Raw genomic sequence first — 23,117 nt, 5'->3', positions numbered from 1 at the left:
TTCTTCACTTTTGAATCGTCTATTTGAAAATTTATCAAACAAGAAAATGAAACAATGGAATAATCCTTCACATGGAACAAAAAAAAAAAAAAGAAGAGAAAGGATTAATCAACTTTGTCATCAAATCTTAATCAGAAGAATAAAAAGTATCCAAGAAGAGATCCTTGTTCTGCCTCTGAAGTTTATAGATCTACCCCCTAATGATTAAGGAGAAGGCAGCTATGATCTAGACACTAAATAATGTATCCAAGGTGGTCTGCTGGTTGTTGAAGACTTGCAACACACACTGATATGACTGTGTAGTAAATTGTATATATTTCAGGCAGTGAACAAAAGTATAACAGACTACCTTAAAACATTTATTACGTTTTCCACAGAAGACAAATTCCCCTACTGCAATAATATAGGATATAGCATTGAGAAGCTGTTTCAGTAGAGTAATGCTCAATACTGTGTAACAAATAAACAGAGAATGAGAGGGTTTGATATTTTTCAAAAGTAGATATAAAACATCACCACACATATGTTTTTAGACATTTTCATAGCATCATGGAAAGGCTTGGGTTGGAAGGAACCCTAAAGATCATCTAGTTCCAGTCCCCCCCTCCAAGGGCAGGGATGCCACCCACTAGATCAGATTGTTTCTGTTTCTAAAAAGAGCATACTTCTTGTGACAGACAAGAACCAAATTCTACTTACATTTTGATCAAATAGACCCACTGGAGTCAATAGGTTTGAAAAGAACACAGAATCTCACCCTAGCACACCCATACACCTGTAAGCTCTGACATGGAGATGTTAACTAAGAATCTACTGAGACAGTTCTTTTTTCTGCATTTCTTCCTTACAGACCAATTGGCTAAAGTTTATAAAAACCTTAAAAGAAATAGCTAAAGTAAGCTGCTGTGTGTGAATTGAGAAAATGCTTGTTCAGGAATGCTGAATCATGTCTTTTAAAAGGTTTGGCTAAGTGCAATAGTTGTGTAAATTTCCCAACAGACTTGCTCTCAGCTGAATATACAATTTAAAGATACAAAATATATATGCCATGCAGGAATTGCATAAACTACTCAGTGTATAAACTGTACTAGTGATTCAGCATGTGTTTCTCTTCAGTGTGTATCTAGATCAAAAGACTCCATTTCTGCTTTAAGTCCAAGAAATCCTACATCAGCGTAATTATATCTTAATCCACGGTGCACATGTGGGATTTTACCAACCAGAAGAAAGAGAATATTACTGCTAAAACCTGTGTTACTTGACTAATAAGAGAACACATGAAAAATTGACTAAATCTAATAACACTAGAAAAACTAGGGACTTTGTGCATGTTAGTTTTGTTACATATTTGATAACTCACAGTTCCTGCTATGACTCAGAAATGCTACAAAAAAGTACCAGTAATAGATATTATGACCTGAGATACATGGTCCACTCTAGGGAGGCTTACACCTATCTAAAGCCAAGGTTTGGTAGGAAATTACCTAAAATCAAGAATTGAAGCAATGAGAAACTCGTAAAACTAGACTGATAATCCTTGATATCACTGGTAGTCAAAGTCTAACTCTCAAGTTCAGCAACATATTAGAGACAATATATTATGTCTCATGAACAACAGTCTGCAGTAAGAGATGTTTTCTGCTCTGATAAGTGAAGATACATCATCTAAACTTCCTCAGTTCTTCAGATTGCATCAGTGGTATTGGGGGGGGGGGGGGAATCTCATTACTCCACAGGAACTGATTATTTTAAAGAAAGTATTGAAACTTGTCAAAATACACAGTCACTTTTTGGTAATTTGAATAAAGTTTGAAAGTCAGGAGGGTGAGTCACTGGCAGAACTTTCTTCTTTTGTCATTCCTCTGTTATCTGTTCCAAACAATGTATCATGATTCTGACTGCACAAGGGAACCAGTGGATATTATAAAGGGGATCTTGCAGGATTGACCCATAACAGAGATTAAAGTTTAATATACATTTGTCTAATATAAAGGGTGAGCACACTCAATAAAAGACTGAATATGATATTCTCGGAAAGTACCTGCTTGGATGAGAAATCTATTGGAACCTGACACTTTAGTTCACAAGTGAAGTTCTGATAATGGCTTGAAATGGAGGACTGAGGTTATGGATTTTAAGCCCTCATGAATTAAAATAGTTCCAAGTGGAGAAAGAAGACGTGAAGTTTTGGGCAGGAGTAGCTCTTTAGATGAAAAAAACACTAACCAACTACACAAAAAATCCAGTTTATCTGAACGGGGATAAAAGTACCCTGTCTGAAGAAAGGTGGATTTGGAGGGTTTGGGGAGTAAGGGAGGATAGGATGTGTGTAGCTTCTGTTTGAGTTTGTTGGGGTTTTTTCCTCTAATGTCTTATCCTTCTGTTTTGGCAGAAAATAGAAAGTTGTTGGGTTGTTGTTTTTTGGTTTTGATTTGATTTTGGTTTGTTTGGGGTTTTTTTGTTTGTTTTTTGTTTCTTTTCCCTAAACCTGGGTTTCTGTGGCACTAGGCTGATCTGGGACTCAGCCGTCCTTACACCTGACCCAGACTGCCACTAGGGTTTGCCCACATTATCATCCTCCTGGCAGTGTCTCATGCAACACAAAAAAAAACTTAGAGAGCTACACAATATTTATGATACATTTTCAGGCTGAATGCAATATGTAGCTCTCCCCAGACAGCATTACCCCCTTGGCACTCAGGCTGCAAAGGAAAGGGAAGTGGCTCACCTACAGTAATAAATCCCAATGATTGCATGCTTAGTCCTAATCTGCACCGTACCTTGCTCCCTTTTACTGCCAGCACTAAGTGCATGAAGGCACCCACCCTCAGAACAGGTAAGGGGGCAGTGTTTCCCCTACGGCCCCTCCGCACCCCTGTTCCCCCAGCAGAGAAAGGAGCCCCAAGAGGAGACTTCATGACTTGGCATTTCACACAGCAACAGAATGAAAGGTGAAGATGGGATCAGGGCAGCATGGGTGTTGTGAATTCCTTAGGGGAAGAGAGTCTTGTGAGCAGCTGACTGGAAGTGCTAGGATTATGTTGGCTGCTGGGATTTTGTGATTGGGACTGTTGGGATTTTATTGACCTTGCTGGGATTTTGTTGTCTTCCCTCACCCATTATCTGTCATACAACACCACTGCCTCCTTTAGTGATAGCTGCAGACAGCCGTGTTTGATATTAGGTCAACTAACATATTACATGGAAAAAGCCAAGCTGATTGACTATGTAATTTTTACTTTCCATTGCCAAATTCTCGATGCTTTCCAGACTTGTCATGGCAGATTAATAAAAGACACTTGGGATACCGGTATCAAGAACAGTTAAGTGAAGCAACTTGGCACAAAACACAGTAAACAAAGGTATAACACTGTAGAGCACTGCAGCTGCAAATGGAGGAGAAATACAAAGGGAAGAAAACTGGTGTTCAAGGGTATAAGACTGAGACACTGAGAGGGAAAGACCAACAACCCAAAACAGAAAAACTATGACATCTGCACCAGACCTCCTGATAAAACCAACTACCTCTGGTATGTGGTACTGGACATCATAAAACCACTCTACGCTGACTGTACTGCAGTTGCTTACTTGCAGTTTAAAAGTAAATCATGATGAAAAAGCTGTAATTGTCAAAAACTTATCACATGAACCAAGTTAAACCAGTCATGTGATACCAGGGGGATAGGCTGAAGCATTAGTTGGGATTTCTGCCAATGCCTGTTATTTAAGTGATATTTTTTAACAACGACCCTGTATTTCTCAAGCTGCTATGCAGTACACTCCTTGTAAGGAAACAAGAAAGGAGCACACACTTAAGCATGAGATTTCTTAACTAGATATGGCAGGGATACACAAGAAGCTGTTAACAGCACTTGGTAAGATTCTGTAGATTCTCTCTTTATATTGCCTTACTTTTTAGCTTGGATTGGCATTTACAAAAAGTAAGTTTTCCAACCCATACTGGAAATATAACTGACCAAAGGGAAACCCAGTGGAAGGAAACCAGACTGGAAATAGCCTCAGAAAACAGGGAATGAAGAGTGACAGATGTATACACGCAGAGGGTTACAAAGGCAAACTTGGAGCAGAGGTAGTCAGTCTCAGGAGATTACTCATCTGCTGCTAACATTAGTTTTTTGTCCTGTTTTCTTGACCTATAGACATCAGGATGGCTTTTGCAGACCTTCAAAGTCTTATGCATTCCACATGAAACTCACCTGATGTATCATTTCCCCATGTTCCCCTGTAGCAGGGAAACACACACTTCTAATCAGCAAGGTGTTGTGGCTTCTGTCCCACTCCATGACCTGCCATGTGGCCGAACACGGTGCCTGCAGATCACAACATGGAAAGCATCCAGAGACTGTATTGTGCTACCAGTAGGAATGTACCCAACCTCTGAGTCCTCACATGTCAAGCAGCCCTGACAAGTAACACGCTCACCAAACACAATATAAGACTGCCATCCCTGTGGCAGTCCACAGGTTCGCTCACAAACTGGAAAGGAAAATGCTGCTGAAGACTGTGCCAGGCAAGGAGGGAGGGCTTTCTCTCACACTTGCAGCTGAAATGTAAAATTCCGGATTTCATTTACTGACCTTCAGAGCTTATGCTCCAGTTTTCTGCATGTGCTTTTCTTAGCAGGTGAAGTTCCTACACAAACAAATGATCTTTGTCAATTAAAAAACAAAACAAAACAAAAAAACCAACAACAAAAAAACCAAAACAAAATAAGGAGAGGTACTCTGTGTATGGGAACATTTTGCAGATTTTTTAAATGAACTAGCACAGAAAGCTATTACACTTTGCTTGTTCAGTTGGGACTGTAGACAAAAATTTCATTAACTCTCTCTATACACAGAAAAAACCCCCCCGTGCTCACTGTTGCCCCTAAGTGCATACATGCATGTAAGAAAAGAATTGACAGAAAACCTGATGTAAAACAGAATAGACATTCAACATACTGATAGACAACTGGGCACTTGATTTCCCCATGCTCTCCAGGAACTGAGAAGCAACATCTCCTCAGTATTTTGATTAGCATAAGTGACTTTTTCAGGTTTCTCTACAGTTCATTAAAGAACCTTATCTCTGATCTTCTATTACTGTTCTTTAAACTTCATTTTATCCAGAAATGCTCACAGATAAGTCAAAGCTGGTTGCAGACAAATGAGTTCAGGTGCATTTTTATACCCATTATATGTAGTTGTTTTTTTTTTTTTTTTACTGACACAACTGATGACAGCTATCATTTCCTCATATCTGTCACTCCCAACAGTGAAAAAGTTACTCCTGATGTTTCAGAATCTTGAAACATTCTTTGTTTTACAGAGGTCATCCTCAGAGCTGAAAATGGGTCCTAGTGCTTTGGAGGTCAATGATCGCCTTTTCCATGTTATCTCCTCTCTTAGCTTATTTATTAATCATTCTAGGACTTTAAAAGTCGGTATTCCGACTTAGTAAATTAGCTTATTAAGTAAAAATTTGATTACATGGTTCTGCTACTGATGCACACAGGAACAGATTTTGCCAGAAGAGCTAAACAGACTAAAGTTCCATGCAGGTATATCATGCAGGGAGGTGCACACAGCGCCACACACCTGCTCGGCTTAGATGGGGACTGTGTCGGCTCCCGGTACTAAGCCTGAACTAACACCTCACCATGCTGGGCAGACAAGGGTAAAATACCCAAAGGTGCAATAAAACTCCGCATCAGTACAGGCCGACTTGTATCCCTCAAGAAGCACACAAGAAACATGTCTTCGGGTCGGAGAAACCTGTCCATAAAAAGGTATCCGCCCAGGACTCAGGACTCGTCCTGCCTTCTTGCCTTCCTTCCTGCCTTCCTGCCTCCCTGTCTGCTGTTCCTTCTGTCCTTACATAGTAGGTCAGGGCATAACGCTTTCCAGAAGTTTGCTACTAAAACTTTCTGACTGCTTGCGGACCCTCTGACTTTGGTCGTTCCTTTCGACCACGAGCATCTACGACTCTTGGCGGCTTCCTCTCCCTTCAGGGCGGGGCGGCCGGGAACCTTTCAGTGCGGCGCCGCTTCCCGCCCGGACGCAGCCGCAGGACGGCGCCCGCTGCCGCCGTTGCCGGGTAACGCGGCGGTGCGGCGGCGAAGGCGGCCCGGCCGGGCGGGGGCCGCGATGCTCGACCCGGACCGCGGGCTGTCCCTCACCATCGCGAGGGTCGTGCAGCGGCTGCAGGGCTCCAGCCTCCACTCACAGCTGGAGCGACAGGCCCGGGTGAGCCCTGACCTGCCGCTGTGCCCCCACGCACGCCTCCTTTCCGCGCTGCCCCTCCCCGGCGCTTTGTTCCCGGCCGTCGCTCCCGGCCCCTGTGGCCTCCGCGTGGGCAGGGGGTCCGGGGCTTCCCGGTGCCACTCGTCCCTTCCCTCTTTTCCTCCTCCCGCTCCTGTCCCTCCTCGGCGGGGCCGGAGAGCCGTGTGTTTGGTTTCTACAGCCGTGTTTATTGTGTCTTCCCTTGGGACCCAAGGATTTCGCAGTGAATATGAAGACTATCCGTCTGAAATCTCACTTCTTCAAATATAGGTCCTGAAACGAATTGGTTTTTTAATCTTTAATTTGGAGAGCTTTAAATTCCACCCACCCTCCCCCGCTCCCCTAGTGCCCCTGAGAAAATGAGGATTTGGTGAAAAGAAGGGAAAATAAATGAAAAAAAAACACGCATGGAAGTACATTTTAGTAGCTGGGAAAGCAGTTGCTTTATTTAATACTTAATAACTTATCCGTACTTGAAGCCAGATTTTCATATTTCAGCTGAATATAATTTAGTATGTTTCAGATTAAAATTGCGTCAGTTTTCGTGATCATAATAACCTAGTCATGGTGCTGTAACAAATATTGTGCCTTACTGAAATATTTTGGGTTGGGTTTTATAAAATCTTGTGCTTTTCGTGTGGGTTTTTTTTTTCTTTTTTTTTTTTTCAAACATTGCTTAAAATTATACGTGGCTTTTTTGTTGGTGTTTTTTTTTTTAGGATGCCATGTCCATTATCTGTCCATTAGTTTTGTTGCATTTTTAAAGGAAACATGATTTTCCTCTTTGAATGTCCCTAAAGCTTTCTATACCAAGTGACATCACTGCCTGTCTTTTGTTTGTTTTGTATTTAAATTTGATCATTTGGTCTCTAAATACTTTTATCAATGTGTGTCTGCCTTCTGTTGACAGGGCTTTCTAAGTATTTGAGTAAGCAAATGTGCATGACTTGAAGGGGGCTGGAATTATGGGAGAGTTTAGAGGCTGGGTTCTGCTAAATGTTGGGAAGTTGAGTATCCTAAATAGCCTGACATGAGGAGTGGAGAGTCAGACCTGGTCCTCAAAACAGTGAACTCTCTTTTAATAACTCCATTACTGCTTACAACAAACCTGTAGGCACTCCGTTCCGCGTGCATTCTTTCATCCCTGTCTCTGGCAGGGCCCGATTTCACAGTCATTTTACACTTTGCATGGGTTTTTTGAGACAGGAGGAAGCATGGAGAAGAAAAAAAAAGTGTTTATATAGGTCAAATGACTATTCTAGTCATATGGAGTGCTAAGGGGAAAGAAAAGAAACAGGGCAACAAATATTTAAGTTTATTCTTAAGAGTTGTGCTTGAAAGGTTTATAATAGAATGTTGAATCAGAGCTATGGATTAGTGTAGTGATCTGAAAGTTTATAGATACATCAATGATGGGATTTCTCAATCAAATGAATTCTCTCTTGGAGATTGTAGTTTAAATTAGTAGGGCCAAATGTACACTGTGTTTGTCAGGAATCTGTGTGTTCATGATAGAGAGGGTTTTCTTATTGACCTTGCATGCATGTATGTTCTTTCATGTATGGGAGACTTGTTTTTTTAGACATGTTAGTGCTATACCATGCACTGGAGTGGCTTGTCTCGTGTCCATCCCTTAGCAGCTCTGCAGAATTCTGAAAGTTTCTGAGTTTTGCTTCACTCTGTATTAAATTAGTGCTTGATATTCCTCACATTACATGGGGTATTGCTGGAGTTGCACTGTCAAATATGAAATCTTAGCTGTTGCTGTGCATCACATGTGAACTCCAGTTTACTGGTAGGATGTGATGGGGGTTTTTGTCTGCTGGTTAACAATGCTTGGTCTGCACCATTTGTGATTTTGAAGGGTGGTCCCATTTTAGGGAATTGCAAACGATTTTGGGAAATGCACACTGTATTTTGAGAACTCTTTGGTGTCACTTCGGTGCTCTAGAGTGAAACTTACTTTTGTTTTGGGTATTTATACTGCAGTTATACTTCACAAATATTCTTCATCTCTTAGCATAGGAAATGATGTTGCTGAGATTTGTTCCTCAAAAATATTTACTGTCTCAGAAAACATTAGAGGCAAAATGGATCCTAACGTTCATTATGATATTGCCTGAAATTTTGAGAGAACGTACAGTCTTACAAACAGTATTTTAGTTATTAACAAAAACTATGTTTTGTAAATTCATCTCTTATTGTCTAGGAAGGAGAGCTCAGAATGAACAGTTTCATTGATGAGTTAATAGAATTTTGGGGAAAACACAGTATGCTGACATTATTTGTGAGAGGTGATAGAGTAGCCCTGTGGTTATGAACTGATCAAACCAGTGCTTTGCTTGGCTGTCACTGGGAGCCTGAGCTAGTGTCAAGGGCTGTGATACACAATCTCTTTGAAATAACTTTGGCATGGGCATCAAATGATTTGCTGTCACAGCTTGACCTCTGGGGATACCAAGATAATCACATTTTTATCCCAAGCACTGAAGTAGAGGGAGTGTCATATGCTTGTAAGTGATGAATGAATAAATAAATAAATGTTAGGTTAATTTCTGTAGGTTGAGTTTTGATATATTGATAATATTACTGCAGTTAATAAGGGAGATTAATGTGGGAAAGAGTGCTAATGTGCCTATCACTTGCTTTGGAATTTCTTCTGAACATATTTTGTAAGGTATTTGAAAGGAAAGAGTAACAGTCACAAAGAGCCAAAATATTAGGTAGTAACTTTTCGACAGGTAGAATTGCGGCTGGGGTTAGTGGGGTAGCAGAGGAGATATCTCATTTTCTGGGCACAACTTAACTGTGCAAGTTTGTAATTAAATTTGTTTTTATCTTAATTTTTCTCTTTTCTGTCTGAATTGCAAATGTTTTTAAGATAGAGATTTAGAGGTGTCTAGAAAAACTAAGACATGGGCATCTTCAAGGACAAAATGCAGTTTTAAAACAAATTATTTTGTAAAATCTTGCTTGAATTCTGTTTTAGGGAAAATGTGTGTCAGTGAACTGACAATAAAAATGAAACAGTTAAGAGAAATGAAAAATGTGCTTCCACTCTAGCACATTTTCATTTTGCAGCCAATTCAGAAACTTTGTTTTTCATAGTGTTTGAAGGAATTTGAGCTTTATTAATCAATATTAATTTTTGTCCCATGCAAACTTCTAATAGAAATCAATCTAACTCAGAGTTACCCAGGGCCTCTAGTGACCAGGGGCAAATAACAAGTGAAGTTAAAAAAAATCCCAACAAAACCAGACAACAAACAAAAGTTTCAGTAGTTTATTCCTGGAGAACTTTTCTAAAACAGGATGAGACAGTAAAATGAAAGATAAATGTTCTAAATTATGTTTCAAATGGAACGAGGAAGACTCACAGTGCAAGGAGTCCCCATGGGCATTGTCTATGTAAATGTTCTCAGATCTGTTTCTTGTGGGTATGTCTGGAGTGGGACAACCTGAAAGGGCACTTAAAGAAAAGCACGATAAGGGCTGTTAAAGTAGGTAAAAAGGGGTAATGTAAGTGTAGAAATCAGGCCTGATACCCCATCCCACCCCACTGCAGCAATTAAGTTTGAGAGTGAGAATAGATTGTAGGAGGTGCCTGAAGGTATGAAGAGTGGTGGAGAGATGTCATGATCAGAAATACTGTCCGGAGGAGGGGAATGTGCCATCATTCTTTGAGCAGACCTGTGATAGAACCAGAAGGGTTTAAGGACAATACTGATCAAAGGGAGAGGTAAGGGTCCTTACAAGACTTCAGATGGGGCAAAGGAGGAGAGGACTTACTTTGGGAGCACTAGGAACATTGGAGCTGGAGTAGTGCCTGATTGTGCTTCTAAAGAGAGTGTAGGTAAATAAGCTTAGAATAATTTAGGTGGAGTGAATGGTTTGCAAGATACCTTAGCATATTGTTTTCATGACATTTTTTGCAGTGGAAAAAAAAATTGATACCAATCTGAATTTAAATAAAAGATCAAATTAAGGAGGAGAATTTTTCTGTGCAATGTAGCATTTATTTAATAACATGAGTCATCATGGATAATTAATGGTTCATTTTCATGCATTGTATTTGGCAAAGGATTTACTATACCTGCTAATAGAGCTTGTACCTTTGTTTTAAGTGTTTCAGCTGTAATATTTGTATTACAGTGAATTTGAAATTGAATGCAGTTGAGTATGTGTTGATCAGATGATGGAGTTCAGAAGCAATGCAAGCTTGATTGGCAGAGTAGTACTTTTTTAGTAATGTGGAATACTAAAGTTTTTTGCCTTGTGTATTTTATTTTCAGCAGTAATTTTATATACAGATAAAACCTAGAAAATTTATTAAACGCTAAAATTACATTATTAAAATATATCCTCTTATCTTTTAGCACAGCATAACATTTGAAGCTGTTTACTCCTGTGTGAGGCTCCATGAGCTCTCTGTATCTGCTAGGTTACTTTTACTCGTATAATAAGTACTTTATAAGAAAGTTCACAGTACTTTTTCCCTTAGTGTAGTTCATGTAGAAATGTAGAAGGGTTGGAAAATGACAGTGTAATCAGGGTTTCACACTTATTGAAATATGTTTAGTTAGGCTCAGAATGATTCCTCTTTCTGTTACAGCAATGTATAACCAAAACTAAAATCTCTCCCTTGAAGTTGCAGGGTTTTAAGTTTTTAGCAAGTGTTTATGTTAAAGCTGTTGTGGTTGTGCTTGAAGTTGTTTTTATCAAGTCAGCTTGATCCTGATAAAGTCCAGTTAGGGTAGAATGGAGTATATAAGGAAAGGTGAATATTTATTAGCTTTCATTGAATTTACTTCTTCTAAAGATGGATTATATTTGGGGATTGTGCTTTATTGTAATTTGGGAAATAATAGCAATAAAACTGAAAAACATTGTGCACTTGTATAAAATCATAATGAACAGTAATAAATGGTTTGAGAGGGTACACGTTTCTCTAAACAAAAAAGGCATAATTTTATGGTGGATGTAAAAATATTTAGATTGTGTAAAGTTATTTGCAGAACTGTTTGCAGCAGGATAAAAATATATGTTCGCTTGATGCAGTTCCACATTTCAGTATAGTTGGATCGCTTCTCTGCAGTGTTTATTCTTGTTGAGAAAAGAAATAGTTTAACACAGGAGTTATGCTGGAACACTTTGTTCTGTCAAGCCTCCTCTTTGTAGTATGTTGCTGCTCCTCTAGCTATTTTCCTATACTTCTTTGAGTGCTGTGGTTGATTGATCATCTCTTGCATCATCAGTGCTGCTCCAGTCATGATGACTGAATGCCACTTTCAAATTTAGATGCTAATTTGCCAATAGGTTGATCTCTGTGTTGAGTTCCTCTGTGAATCAATTTACTATTTCCACCAACCTGCTAATCTTACCGTTGTGCTATCCTTTTGCTTGCTTTAAGCCACATCAGTGTTGAGTGTTTGGATTTTCTTCCATCTTGGCATCCAGATGGAGAGTTCAGAGAGTACATTTAGAGTATCACTTAGGTGGTGACTGCCCAGATCTCAGGAGGATACCTTTCCAAAATCAAAGATGTACACACAAGATTGCTAGAGGTACCTTAGCCACCAGCAAATTTGGCAAAATTTTGGAAGTCCCCAAACTATCCTACTGTGCTGTACAGCTGAAGAGTTGGGGGTGCCAAGAAATGCTGTAATGATATCTTGTTTTATGAAGGAATGTGGAAGAGACAGATGCTTCTTGATTTGCAAGAAGCTGACCAGCACTGTAGAGGAACACAGACATCCAACACCTGGACCTTGGTGCCCTATCCATAAGATTATGCACAATGCTAGTTTTACAGGAAAAAATTGTTAGGCATTAACATTTATTAAAAATAATTGTTATTTCTTGCTGAAATGTGCTACTTTCATTCCTGTTTCCTTTCAGGGCTCTGTATTGGCCTGACTCAGCCTCTGAATACTTGACTTTTTCCCTGTTCTAGCTTTCACCCTTTGCCTTCCTGGATTGTTCCTCTATATTGCTCACTCTCTGTTGCCCTGCTTGTGATAGTCTCCTAGAAACAGACTTGACTGAATACATGGGCATGAAGAGACAAAGGTGGAGGTTGATGCACTAAACGTTTGAGTTTTAAGTTGGGTGTGAAGGACTTAAAGCACACCATGCTGTCAGCAGTGCTGTAGGCCTGGCAAATTGCACAAGTTGGTGAAAGATTATTTTTAATTGCAGGATAACTTACTGCAATAGAATCAGTATCTGGTACGCCTACAGCGTATTGTTGAGTAGCTTTTGGTAAGAGATGTCTCACATTTCTATGTAGATGATAGGGCCATATGCTTGTAACATATGCCTGGAGATGTCATGGCTGTGGAGTAAGTTGCACACAGATCTGGTGTTCTTTTCAAGTTAGCAGCCAGGGTTGCTATTTGTTTTCTAAACCTTTAGCTTTATTATCTGATGTTAATCAGCTATTGCCACGTACTGTGCTTAGGAGAATATATATTAGAAGGCACTTCACAGAAACTTCTGAGTTTCTTCTTGTCCTTTTGGACCTTTGTGATGTATTTTCTCCTCTTGGTCTATCTGTAGAACAAGGAGATGCTATAGCAGCTGGTCCTGCTGTTGCTGAAAGATCTGCAGCACCATCTGTGTGGTAGTGTCATGGTATGGTTGTAAAGCTGGTTAGTGCCTAATCATCTCTGTTGAGTGCATTTCATTACAAGAGGTTATATATACCCAGTAGTCACAGCTGCAGTAGGGAATGATTGGTGCACAGTCAGGTTTTTTTGGTTTGAAAATGGCATTTCTTATCTGAAAGAGGTGAACTGTGGGAGGTTATGTGAGAAATTATGGAATGTTTTCAGTTTTATTCTTTCAGGTGAAATACAGTGGCTGGCTTCTAGTTTTTTCCATGGATACCTTATGACCAATTCCTTAATGTGTCCAGCATTTGTGCTAAGTATGTGGGGTATTTGCTCAGATTATTAAACATATGTGTTTATATGCATTCATTGCATGTTCTACTCCCTTCTCTCTCCTTCCCCACATACACCTTTCAGCATTGATGTAAAAGGCAAGACACCGAGTGAGAAAATGTTAACTGATATTTTTGAGTGCAATAGCCATTTGCTCAAAGAAGGAGTTTGCTTTGTGTGTAACCTTAAGCATGTTTATTACTTACTGTGTAACTTAATGTAATTTCTCTTTTGTGCTTGATGCTTATTTATTTATTTTTCATATTAGGTTAGCTTACACAAACCAGAAATTAAGCTGGAATCACTAAAAGAGGACATTAAAGATTTTCTGAAGACATCAGGTTTGTAATACTTCATTGATACATTTGTGAATAGTATAGATTTATGTAAGAACATATGTGGTATAAGTGATGAAAATAGTAGTTCGTGCAGCTGGGTGTCTTGTCACTGACAGTAGCCACAAGCAGACATTCAGTGATTCCAGATCATTAAGCCAGATAGAGAAAATTAAAAGGGAAAATGGTGGATTCCATCTGCATTTTGAAAAACATACTATACAAAGAAGTGCTTTTATAATTTTATAAGGTATTGGTGATTTTCTTTGAAAATTCTGAGTAAAATGAGAGTTCAGTCACTTCTGAAAATGGAAATCAACTTTCATGGAAATACTCTTGAAAATTTTACCTTTAGCTAAATTTCCAATTTGCATTGGAAGTTGTAGGCTATGTAACTATAATGTGAGGATCTTTTGATAAGTGATCTAAGATTTATAATCATCAGGAACACCATGTCTATTAATATTAATTGTTGGTTTAATAAAATGATGACTTTGAAAAAATAGAATGTAAATTTTTTAACCAAAACTGTGTTGTAATTATTTGAACAGCAGATGGAAATAAAGGATATTCAGTCTTCATAGAGGTTTCAACTTGCAGTTTTCCTATCTTAATTAGGTTAAGGTTTCCTTGTCTTTTCCTGTCTGTCTGGTAGGTAGACATGAACTGAGACCAGACATAAAACTCCAGTGACTGCAAAGCAACCTCTGATTGATGTTCCGTTAGTATTTGTTCCTAAAGTTGTCTTCTGGTTGTTCTTTTATTTTAACAGGTTGGGAAAAGAAGCTTCAGAATGCTGTTTATAGTGAACTCAATATGTGAGTTTGTTTGGTATTTTTACTTCATGAGTTCTAGTCACATGATTTGGTTTTGATCCATTTGTATATAGAGGTGTATGGTGTTACTGGACTCTGAAAGATCTGTCATAGCAAGGGTACCTGCTTAATTTCTGTTTTTAGAGTGCCATTATTTCTTTTTCGTCCTAGTGAAAATACTGGACTCAAGTGCAGTTTAAAGAATGAGTGAAATAAATATCACCACACTTTGTAGTTACTTTAGTTTTTCTTTTCTGCTTTACTTCCAGAGGTACCAAGGGTCATAATGTAAATCTTGTGCAAATGAGGTAGTTGCTGCAAATGAGTTTTAATTGAGGTGTTTATCACAGCATTGCACATATTTGTTGTATTAATTATTTTTGAAAATTTTTAAGATATTGGATCTCTAGGCTTGCCAGGTCAGTGCTTATCATGCTTGGGATGTGGTTATAAACATGGTTAAATTTGTCAAGTTTCCTTTTTTATTATTGTTCAGAAAACTTCGGATTAGACTTCTGGGAAGCATAGTTTTTCTTTACATTCTGGCACAGTGGAAAGGTGAATTTCATAACAGATATAGCCATAAATGTAACTATAAAATAAGAAATGTGTATGCAAATCTATTTGTGCTAATTTAAATAAGTTTGTTAGAGCTACCAGTTTAGACAAATATATCTTTAGTAGTATGAGGGACTTAATTCAGAAAAATGCTTCTATCTGTTAGTAAGGATTCATCTTCATCATAACTTTCCAGGGAAAAATATTTACCTGTCTCTAGGGCTAATTCACGGAAATAAGCAGCAAAATAATGACATTAGCCCTGGGAAATTGAAATTAACTATGAACACCATGATTTCATGAGCACTGTGGAAAAACCAAGAAACGGCATTGCTCAAATCTGTTGGTATTGATTCCATTTTACACACTGGGACAGAATAGTCCAGAACAAATTTGCAGCAAGTACAAGAATAAACTTATCAGTTAAAAATGGGAAGAAATTTGGGGAGGGTTTCCCAAAAACACGTGATAGGAACTGACTGAATACATTGAAACAAAATTCAGGGTAACTATTAGAGAAGCTATGTGTAAATTTTGTTTCCTGAAAGACATTTGAGACACTTTAAATTAAGCTGGATAAAATCTTTGGCAAAAACTCATTGGAAATAATCTGCACGACTGAAAGATAAATTAGTGGTTTGGTTTTTAATTTTTGTATTTTGGCATAATGCAATTTATGAGTGGATATTCAGCTTTGCTTTTGTCAACACCTCAAAGTTCGAATTACTTTGGACATATATATGTTCACTATTGATTTTTAAAAGAAGAGCCCCAAAAATGTTTATGGTCTCTTGAAAAAAATGTGGTGACTTGGAGAGTGAAAGTTCCAGGGAATTGTAAAGATGACATGATGTGAAGAAAATACACTTTTAAAATACATTATTTGTTAATGTAATGATTTGATTTTATTTTACAAATATGTGAAATTATAAGGGAGCGTTATTTTTAGTACAAGAAGAACTCATGTTGAAATGTTATTAATTCTTACTATTGTTATCTTGTTTGTATCCATATAATGGATGAGGAAAAAATACTTCTAAAAGTAGTACTTAGTTTTGATCAACATATATTTGTGATTTTACTAGTGCTCTCATGAAAGAAGTTACATTTAGATTTACAAATAAAGGATTAATTAAGCAAAATTTAAAAATCAGAATATTTAAAGTTTACTGTATTTTCTTCTTAAGGTTTCCTTTTCCCTGTCATCCTGCAGCACCGCCTGAGCATATTAAAGAACCTTTAGCCTATATGAGGAAAGCACAGGTTGGTGGTTATCAATTTTCCATTCATATAAGATCTTTAATTAGACTGTTTGAAACTTACTCTGTAGAATATTATTGTATTTCTAGGTTTTATGCCTTAGGAAAAGCACAGATTTGTAATTGCATCAAAGTTAATAGTAACATTATATATGTGGCATTTTACATAAATACAGAAAATGCTCAAGTAATCCTCCAGCCATGAAAGAAGTAGGATATAGTGGCAGGTAGGTGAAAAATGTAGAATAGAGATTATGTGATGTACTAGTTTGAAAACAAACCAGTGGGAGGCACCAAGTCAGAATAACAATTTAATGGGGAAATTAAAGAGAAGGAAAAAATAAAAGAAAACACTGGTTCAAACTGACAGAGTCAAGCTACAACCTGAGTCCCTGTTAGGCAGGGTGGTGGTAGCAGTCTGGTAGAATGGTGGCTGCAGTCCTCCTGAAGTGGTGATCCTGTAGAAAAAGGGTCTGCTCTTCCTCAGAAGGTCCAGTGGTGGCTGTGTAGCTCCTGTCCTCTGGAAATCCAGTAGAAAGGTTGTCTCTGGTGTTCAGAATCTCAGATTATATCCAGGATGGAATGCTTGGTTCCTCCCTCTGGGTGGAGCATCTCACAATAGGGTAATGAGTCATGAGGCCAGGTGTTGATTAGGCTCATTAACAGAAGATGGTCCAGAGGGAGTTATCTCTGAGTCATGCGCATGAGGATGGTAATAGAATACACTGCAACCCAGGACATGTGAATATGTCAAAGAAGGTAATATGGTTTTATTGAGAAGAAGACAAGGGGTAGCTATAGGTCATTTCACTTAGGGTTACAAAAACATTTTTTTGAAGAGACACGAGCAGTTTCATAATGAAAGATAACAGGCTGAAGAGATAGCGAGATCGGAAAGAAGAGATATATTTAGCACTTAGAAAAGTGAAAGGAAGATGAAAAATATAGAGCTAAGGAGCTTATGGTGTATTGAAGGAGAATAAGAGAAACTGGACTATAAGGATTAAACGAGGATTTTTGATGTCAGGAAAAAATACTTTTGCTTTGTTGGTTTTATTTTTTCACCAATATATGCCATTTGAAATAAACAAAAAAAAAAATCCACATTAAAATGTAAAGAAAAATTAGCAAGCTTCAAGAATATAATTAACCAAAACATCTGAGGTAGGGATAAAAGTGTATTTAACTACACTGTGCCTAGAAATACATTGCAGTATTCTTTTACAAGATACTCAACAAATTGTGTTATTTTTACAATCATATTGTTGTTTATTCCACTAAGTGTTATCTCTCTGTCCTGGGTTTCAGTCTTCAGGATTTGGGGATAAATATTCCTTTAATCAGTTTTTCTTGTGTGGTGTGAAATGTAATGCCACAATTTGCTGCCTGAAAAGAATCACTCTTATTAGTTTATTAATGCAAAAAGCACAGAGATATATCTATATGCATATTTTTCTAAACCAGTTTCATGGGTTATTATTTTACAAAAGTATATGTAATACTTGCAGTATTTTTAGCTGTATGTAGAAAGGCCTGTTATTCCAGTAGTTTAAAAATGAGCAGAAGTCCTGTCTTTGCTAGTTTCAAAATTTGATAGCCCTATTTCAAAGATTATTAGTCATCCATGACTACTGGGTGGGTTAACCCTGGTAGGCAGCTCAGCCACTCACTTTCCCCCAGCCAAACAGGAGAGAATCAAAAGGGCAAAAGTGAGAAATTGTGTTACAAAGACAGTTTAAGTGGCAAAGCAAAAGCTACACATGTCAACAAAACAAAATAGGAATACATTCCTTACTTTCCATCATCAGGCAACTTTTGTCCCAGCTTCTTTATTTGGAACATGATGTTGTATGGTCTGGAATATTCCATTGCTCACTAGGGGTCAGCTGGTCTAGCTCTGTCTCCTCCCAGTTTCTTGTGCACTCCTAGCCTCCTTGCCATTGGGGAAGCATTAGAAAAAGAGAAGACCTTGAAGCTATGTATGCACTTCTCAGCAACAGCTAAAACACTGGTGTGTTATCAACACCCTTTTGGTCACAAATCCAAAAGACAGCACCATGCCAACTACTATGAAGAAAATTATCCCAGCCAAAACCAGTTGATGCTCTTTCAAACCCTTTCTTGAAGTACAGCTCTTTGATAAGGACTTGTGAATCCTTTCCATAGAGAAATACTTGTAAATGATGACAGTTATGAAATAGTTGTGAAATAAATGCACAGTTAGAGAACTAACACTATCTTTTCTAAAACCACTGAAATACATGCAAATGTTTGATTTTCAAGATGACACACATTTATCACTGTAGATAATGGGCTTGTAAGAAAACAAGCATCATCAGATCAATTGAATCACATCTAGGTTTTGTTTTGTTACTCTTTTTGATTAAAGAGCAATAAACAGTGTAAAAAGCTTACAAACTCAGTGTTTCAATGATTTTGTTTGTTTAAAATATTTGGAAATAGCTAAAATGCAAGTATACAGGTTACTACTACCTTTTGGGAGAGAGATAAAAGTGAAAACTTAGAAATTTACTTCCATAGGTATTGAAAATCTAATTAATGTTTTGCAAGTAGAAGACTGTTTCTGTTTTATTTGTAGGTAGATTTTTTTTGTACTTTATTTTCATTTAGCATCACAGCAGTTGGAAAAAAATATTTTGGTCCTATCATCAAAATTTGTCCCCATAGAAAAATGTTGTCCATATAAGTCATATTTGTCATATTCTATTTTTATTAGGTACAGTCACCATTTAAGATGCTGTTTCCATTGTTATAAGTTAGTTGACAATTTCTTTATCCTTATCTCCTTTTATCCTATCTCGATTAATTTTGCTCTATTACAGAATTCTGGAAATAAGGGTACTACTCCCTGAAAACCATCTTTGATAGCTATTGGAATGACTTTGAATCAGTGATTAAAACTAGATTAATATTTTTTCTAGAGTAGGTATTAAAATGTTCATAATTAACCCTTTTTCTTCTCACATTGGTTTGTTTTCTCATAGGTGTCAGACTGAAGTTTTTATATTACTTTCTTTTCCTACCTTGAAAGAAAGCCAGGTTTCTGGTAAAGGATAGAGCATTAATGGCAATGAGTAGTAATGCTGAGAGTCATAGAATGATAGAATGGTTGGAGTTGGAAGGGACGTTAAAGATCATCTAGTTTCAATCTTCCCTTGCCTCCCACTAGATCAGGTTGCTCATAGCCCCATCCAGCCTGTCCTTGAACACTTTCAGTCCTGGGGCATCCACAACTTCTCTGGGCAACCTATTCAATGTCTCACCACCCTCACAGTGAAGAATTTTTTCCTCATATCTCATCTAAACCTACCCTTTCCGTTTAAATCCATTCCCCCTTGTCCTATCACTACATGCCCTTGTTAAAAAGCCTTCTCCCCCACCCTTCAGGGAGGGCCTTTGGGTGTTGGAAACCATTATGTGATTCTTTGAAATTGTTTTCAAATTGCAGTACTTCCTCAGTTTTGGCTATTTTACTGAATGTTGTAACTGTAACCATAGCAATCCTAATAGTGTGTTTTCTCAGTGTTAAATTTCTTCGTAAGACTAGAGGAATCATCTTGTTAAATGTATTGTTCCCATCAATAAAATGACTTTATGAGCTCTGCCTCTGTCTTCTGTTTCAGTCAAGAGCAGTGTATTCTGTTTCTGCTCACTTCAGGTAACTGCTGTCCTGGAGAGAGGGCATGATATCTTGCTTGGAATGGCTGTATAACCCTCACTTTTGTTTTGACTTTTTTGCATTTATTTGAGTATCTTTTACTGGGTAGAGTCTTGAAAGCTGAATTATGTCACAGTTTATGACTGTGTATAGGTGGTTTATTACCAACATGTTGCATCCCCAAAGCAGTAAGTGGATTAATGTCTGGTGTGGCAGTTGTAAGTCACACCAGGAGTGTTGACCTCCATTGCTCCTTGGAATTAGATGGTTCTTGCTCTTGCAAAGCTGCCATCTGCCTCTTCCATGCTTCTTTTGTAGCTTTCATATCTTTAAGCATATCTGTACTATTCCCCTCCCTATTGCCACCTACCTGTCCTCCCTTAGTTTTGATGGTATCGTTAAGTGATGGTGCCAATGGTATCAAACTGAGTGGAGAAGGCCACTTCAGAAGGGAGAGTCATTGTGCAGAAAAACTTGGATATGCTGGAAGAGGGGGCTAACAAGAGCCGTATGATGTGTAAGCACGTACGTAAGGTCTGGAATGTGGGCAAACATAATCCAGGAGTGCAGCACAGGCCGGGATCTAGCTGGTTGGGAAGCAGCCTGAAGGACATGAACCTGAAGAACCTGGTGCACAGCAAGCTCCATATGAGTGGACAGTGTGCTGCTGCAGCAAAGAAAGGCAGCAGGGTGCTGGGTTGCATCAATGTGGGCATCACCAGCAGAGATAACGAAGTCATTATCCCACTCTGCTTAGCGCTTGTCAGGTCACATCTGGAGTACTGTGTTTGGTCCCCACTGTACAAAAAAGGATATGGACAGACTGGAGAGCGTCCAGAGAAGGGCTGCAGAGATGGTCAAAGAACTGGGAAGCCTGACAGGTGAGGAAAGGCTGAAAAAGCTGGGTTTGTTCAGCCTTGAGAAAAGGAGAGGCTTAGGGGAGACCTTATCCCCATGTTCCACTATTTAAAGGGTGGCTACAGAGAAAATGGAGACTCCTTTTTACAAAGAGTCACATGGCAAAGATGAGAAGTAATGGGTACAAGTTAGTCCTGGGGAGATTCCAGTTGGACAGAAGAGGAAAATTTTTCACATTGGGAACAATGAGCCATTGAAATAATCTCCTTACGAAGACAACACAGGACACTTAGAATTTGTCTGGACAGAAGGCTGGGCCATCTGATCTAGACCATGCTTTTACCAAAAAAGACTGTACCTTTAACTTTGGTTTTGCTACTACTACCTGTGCATTCTCCATCCACTTTCTTATCCTTTATGGCCTAGTAGTCTTCATGCTCTCTCACTTCTTTGTTGCGTTGCTTGGTTTGGTTTAGCAAGCCGCAGCCTTTCCAGAGAGCACAGCAGGGCTGGTTCGGGAAGAGTGGCTGTCCTGCTCTCCCATAGTCCTTCTGGACAGCCCTGTGCCCCTGCTCTGGCTAGCTGGGCTCTGCAACATGGTGATAGTAAAGGAGGCAGAAGAAGGGTCCCCCATGGCAACCTCAGAGGAACTTTTATTGTTACATGTTGACTGGCCGGTTCCCATAGGCAGAGAAACACCTGGTCTGGGAGCCGGGAGGGTTTTCTCAGGACACAGGGGCAGTGCATGGGCAGAGTTGAGGTACTAGAACCAATAGGGAGGACCGGAGGAAGTGGCCAGGGCTAGGGGCAGGGGAAAAGGGGGGAACAGTGTGGAAGGTATACATTTAGTAAGAAAGGCAGTGGGTAAATACAGCACCACACTTCTTATTTCTCTAGCAACAAAACCTCACTTCTTAGCAACATAGCAAATACCCTTTATAAAAGCTGAACCAGTTGTGGCTTGCTGTTGTGTAACTGCAGCATTTGAAAGGAATTTAAATATGATAATACAGTTGAAGAAAAATACGATACAGAGTTTGATTAAAAATATGCAATTTGGAAAACATTCCTTACAGTCAAAATTCAGATCTGTTTTGTTTATGCAAAAGAAAGTGAAGGGATGACTTGATTGCGAGGAAAAAATTCTGGTGAAAGATACCTTTTTTTTTGATGGAAAAAGGTATGAGAGGATCTTGTAAATGATCTTGTAAATGGAAACTAAAATGAAACAATTATAGACTAGATTTTAGTTTGTTTATTTAACAGAACAACTGAACATCTGCCCTTCATTTGCTTCCTGTCTAATAAACTGCAGCCTCTTTTGGACAGAACTTTGAGGAGCATGGTTAAACAGTAACTAACTGTTGTAGAATTTGTGTCTAGGGCAAATTACAAGTAATAAATAGAACTAAATGAATTTAAGAGGAGTCTTTGCATTCATGTGATTGAGGTCTGGCTTGTCATCCACAGAAAACTAAATTAAGTATAAAACCCACCAGTGGTGCTGAAATCACGGAAGTGAAGTACTAAGTCTGTTGACAAGGAGGTCAATACTAATTGGCATTAACTTCAGAGGAATTAGCCATGGATTAGGCACTACTGAAGCCTAATGCAATGTTCAGAAGAATCTGTTTGCTTTTTAAGCTGTCCACTGGCCACTGAGGTATTGTCTACTTCTGGTTTTCTCCGATTAGAGAACTATTTCCTGAGCATTGTGTTAGAAGAACTACTTTTTTAATCATTACAGAATACCAAATTTTTAACTTTCCTTAATTTCTGACATCTAAGTTACATTTTGTGGAGAAAGACTGCCAGTCTTTTCAGGTCACAAAGGGGAGAAGGCATTTGCTATGCACAGTTGATTGACCTCTTACAATTGTTTGAAAAATTTGTCAAATGTTGATCTATAAAGAAGCTTGATCATTAGGCATATATAAAAATCAGTAATTGTGAATTACATGGGTTTTTTTGAGATCTGAAATATGAACAACTAAATTTTCTGGTTCTTTATTTTGTTGTAAAGAATGAAATCTGTTTGATCTATTGTTTCCATGTAAAGAAGCATGTAAATATTCCCTTAATATTTTTGCAGATGTCAATCAGTCACTCTTGTTACCCTTTTATATATATCTGACTTCAAAAAACTGCTTGTTATTACATGGTAAATTCAATTTTCAGGAAAAAGAAATTCCATATTATTTATCTTTTGTGTGTGTTTTAGGGAAGCTGGGAGAAGCGAATTCTGAAAAGTCTGAACAGCATGTGCACAGAACTCAATATCCCACTAGCACAGAAGGTAATGTATTGTTAATTTTCTGTTGTCACACTGACATTTTCTCTGAAATTAAGCCTTGTCTTGGATGCTTGTAATGCATTCTTTATTTT

The 23,117-nt window shown here is 38.4% G+C and overlaps 1 protein-coding gene across 2 annotated transcripts in view; it reads left to right on the top strand.

Moving 5' to 3' along the window:
* Window positions 1-6,116: 6,116 nt before the first annotated feature.
* TBC1D19 (TBC1 domain family member 19) overlaps window positions 6,117-23,117 on the top strand; it is a 44,462-nt gene continuing 27,461 nt past the window's right edge. The window contains exons 1-5 of one of the 2 annotated variants that reach the window (XM_069012195.1): window positions 6,117-6,248; window positions 13,497-13,569; window positions 14,336-14,381; window positions 16,124-16,199; window positions 22,954-23,028. In XM_069012195.1, coding sequence (XP_068868296.1) covers window positions 6,150-6,248; window positions 13,497-13,569; window positions 14,336-14,381; window positions 16,124-16,199; window positions 22,954-23,028 — 369 coding nt within the window. In that variant the 5' untranslated portion in view covers window positions 6,117-6,149. Of the gene's footprint in view, window positions 6,249-6,496; window positions 6,555-13,496; window positions 13,570-14,335; window positions 14,382-16,123; window positions 16,200-22,953; window positions 23,029-23,117 lie in introns of those variants that run through there. The other variant, XM_069012196.1, reaches the window with a different exon arrangement.

Source organism: Aphelocoma coerulescens, chromosome 4 (assembly GCF_041296385.1).
Source record: "Aphelocoma coerulescens isolate FSJ_1873_10779 chromosome 4, UR_Acoe_1.0, whole genome shotgun sequence".
Lineage (NCBI taxonomy): Eukaryota > Metazoa > Chordata > Aves > Passeriformes > Corvidae > Aphelocoma > Aphelocoma coerulescens.
This window is presented reverse-complemented; position numbering and strand designations above follow the sequence as displayed.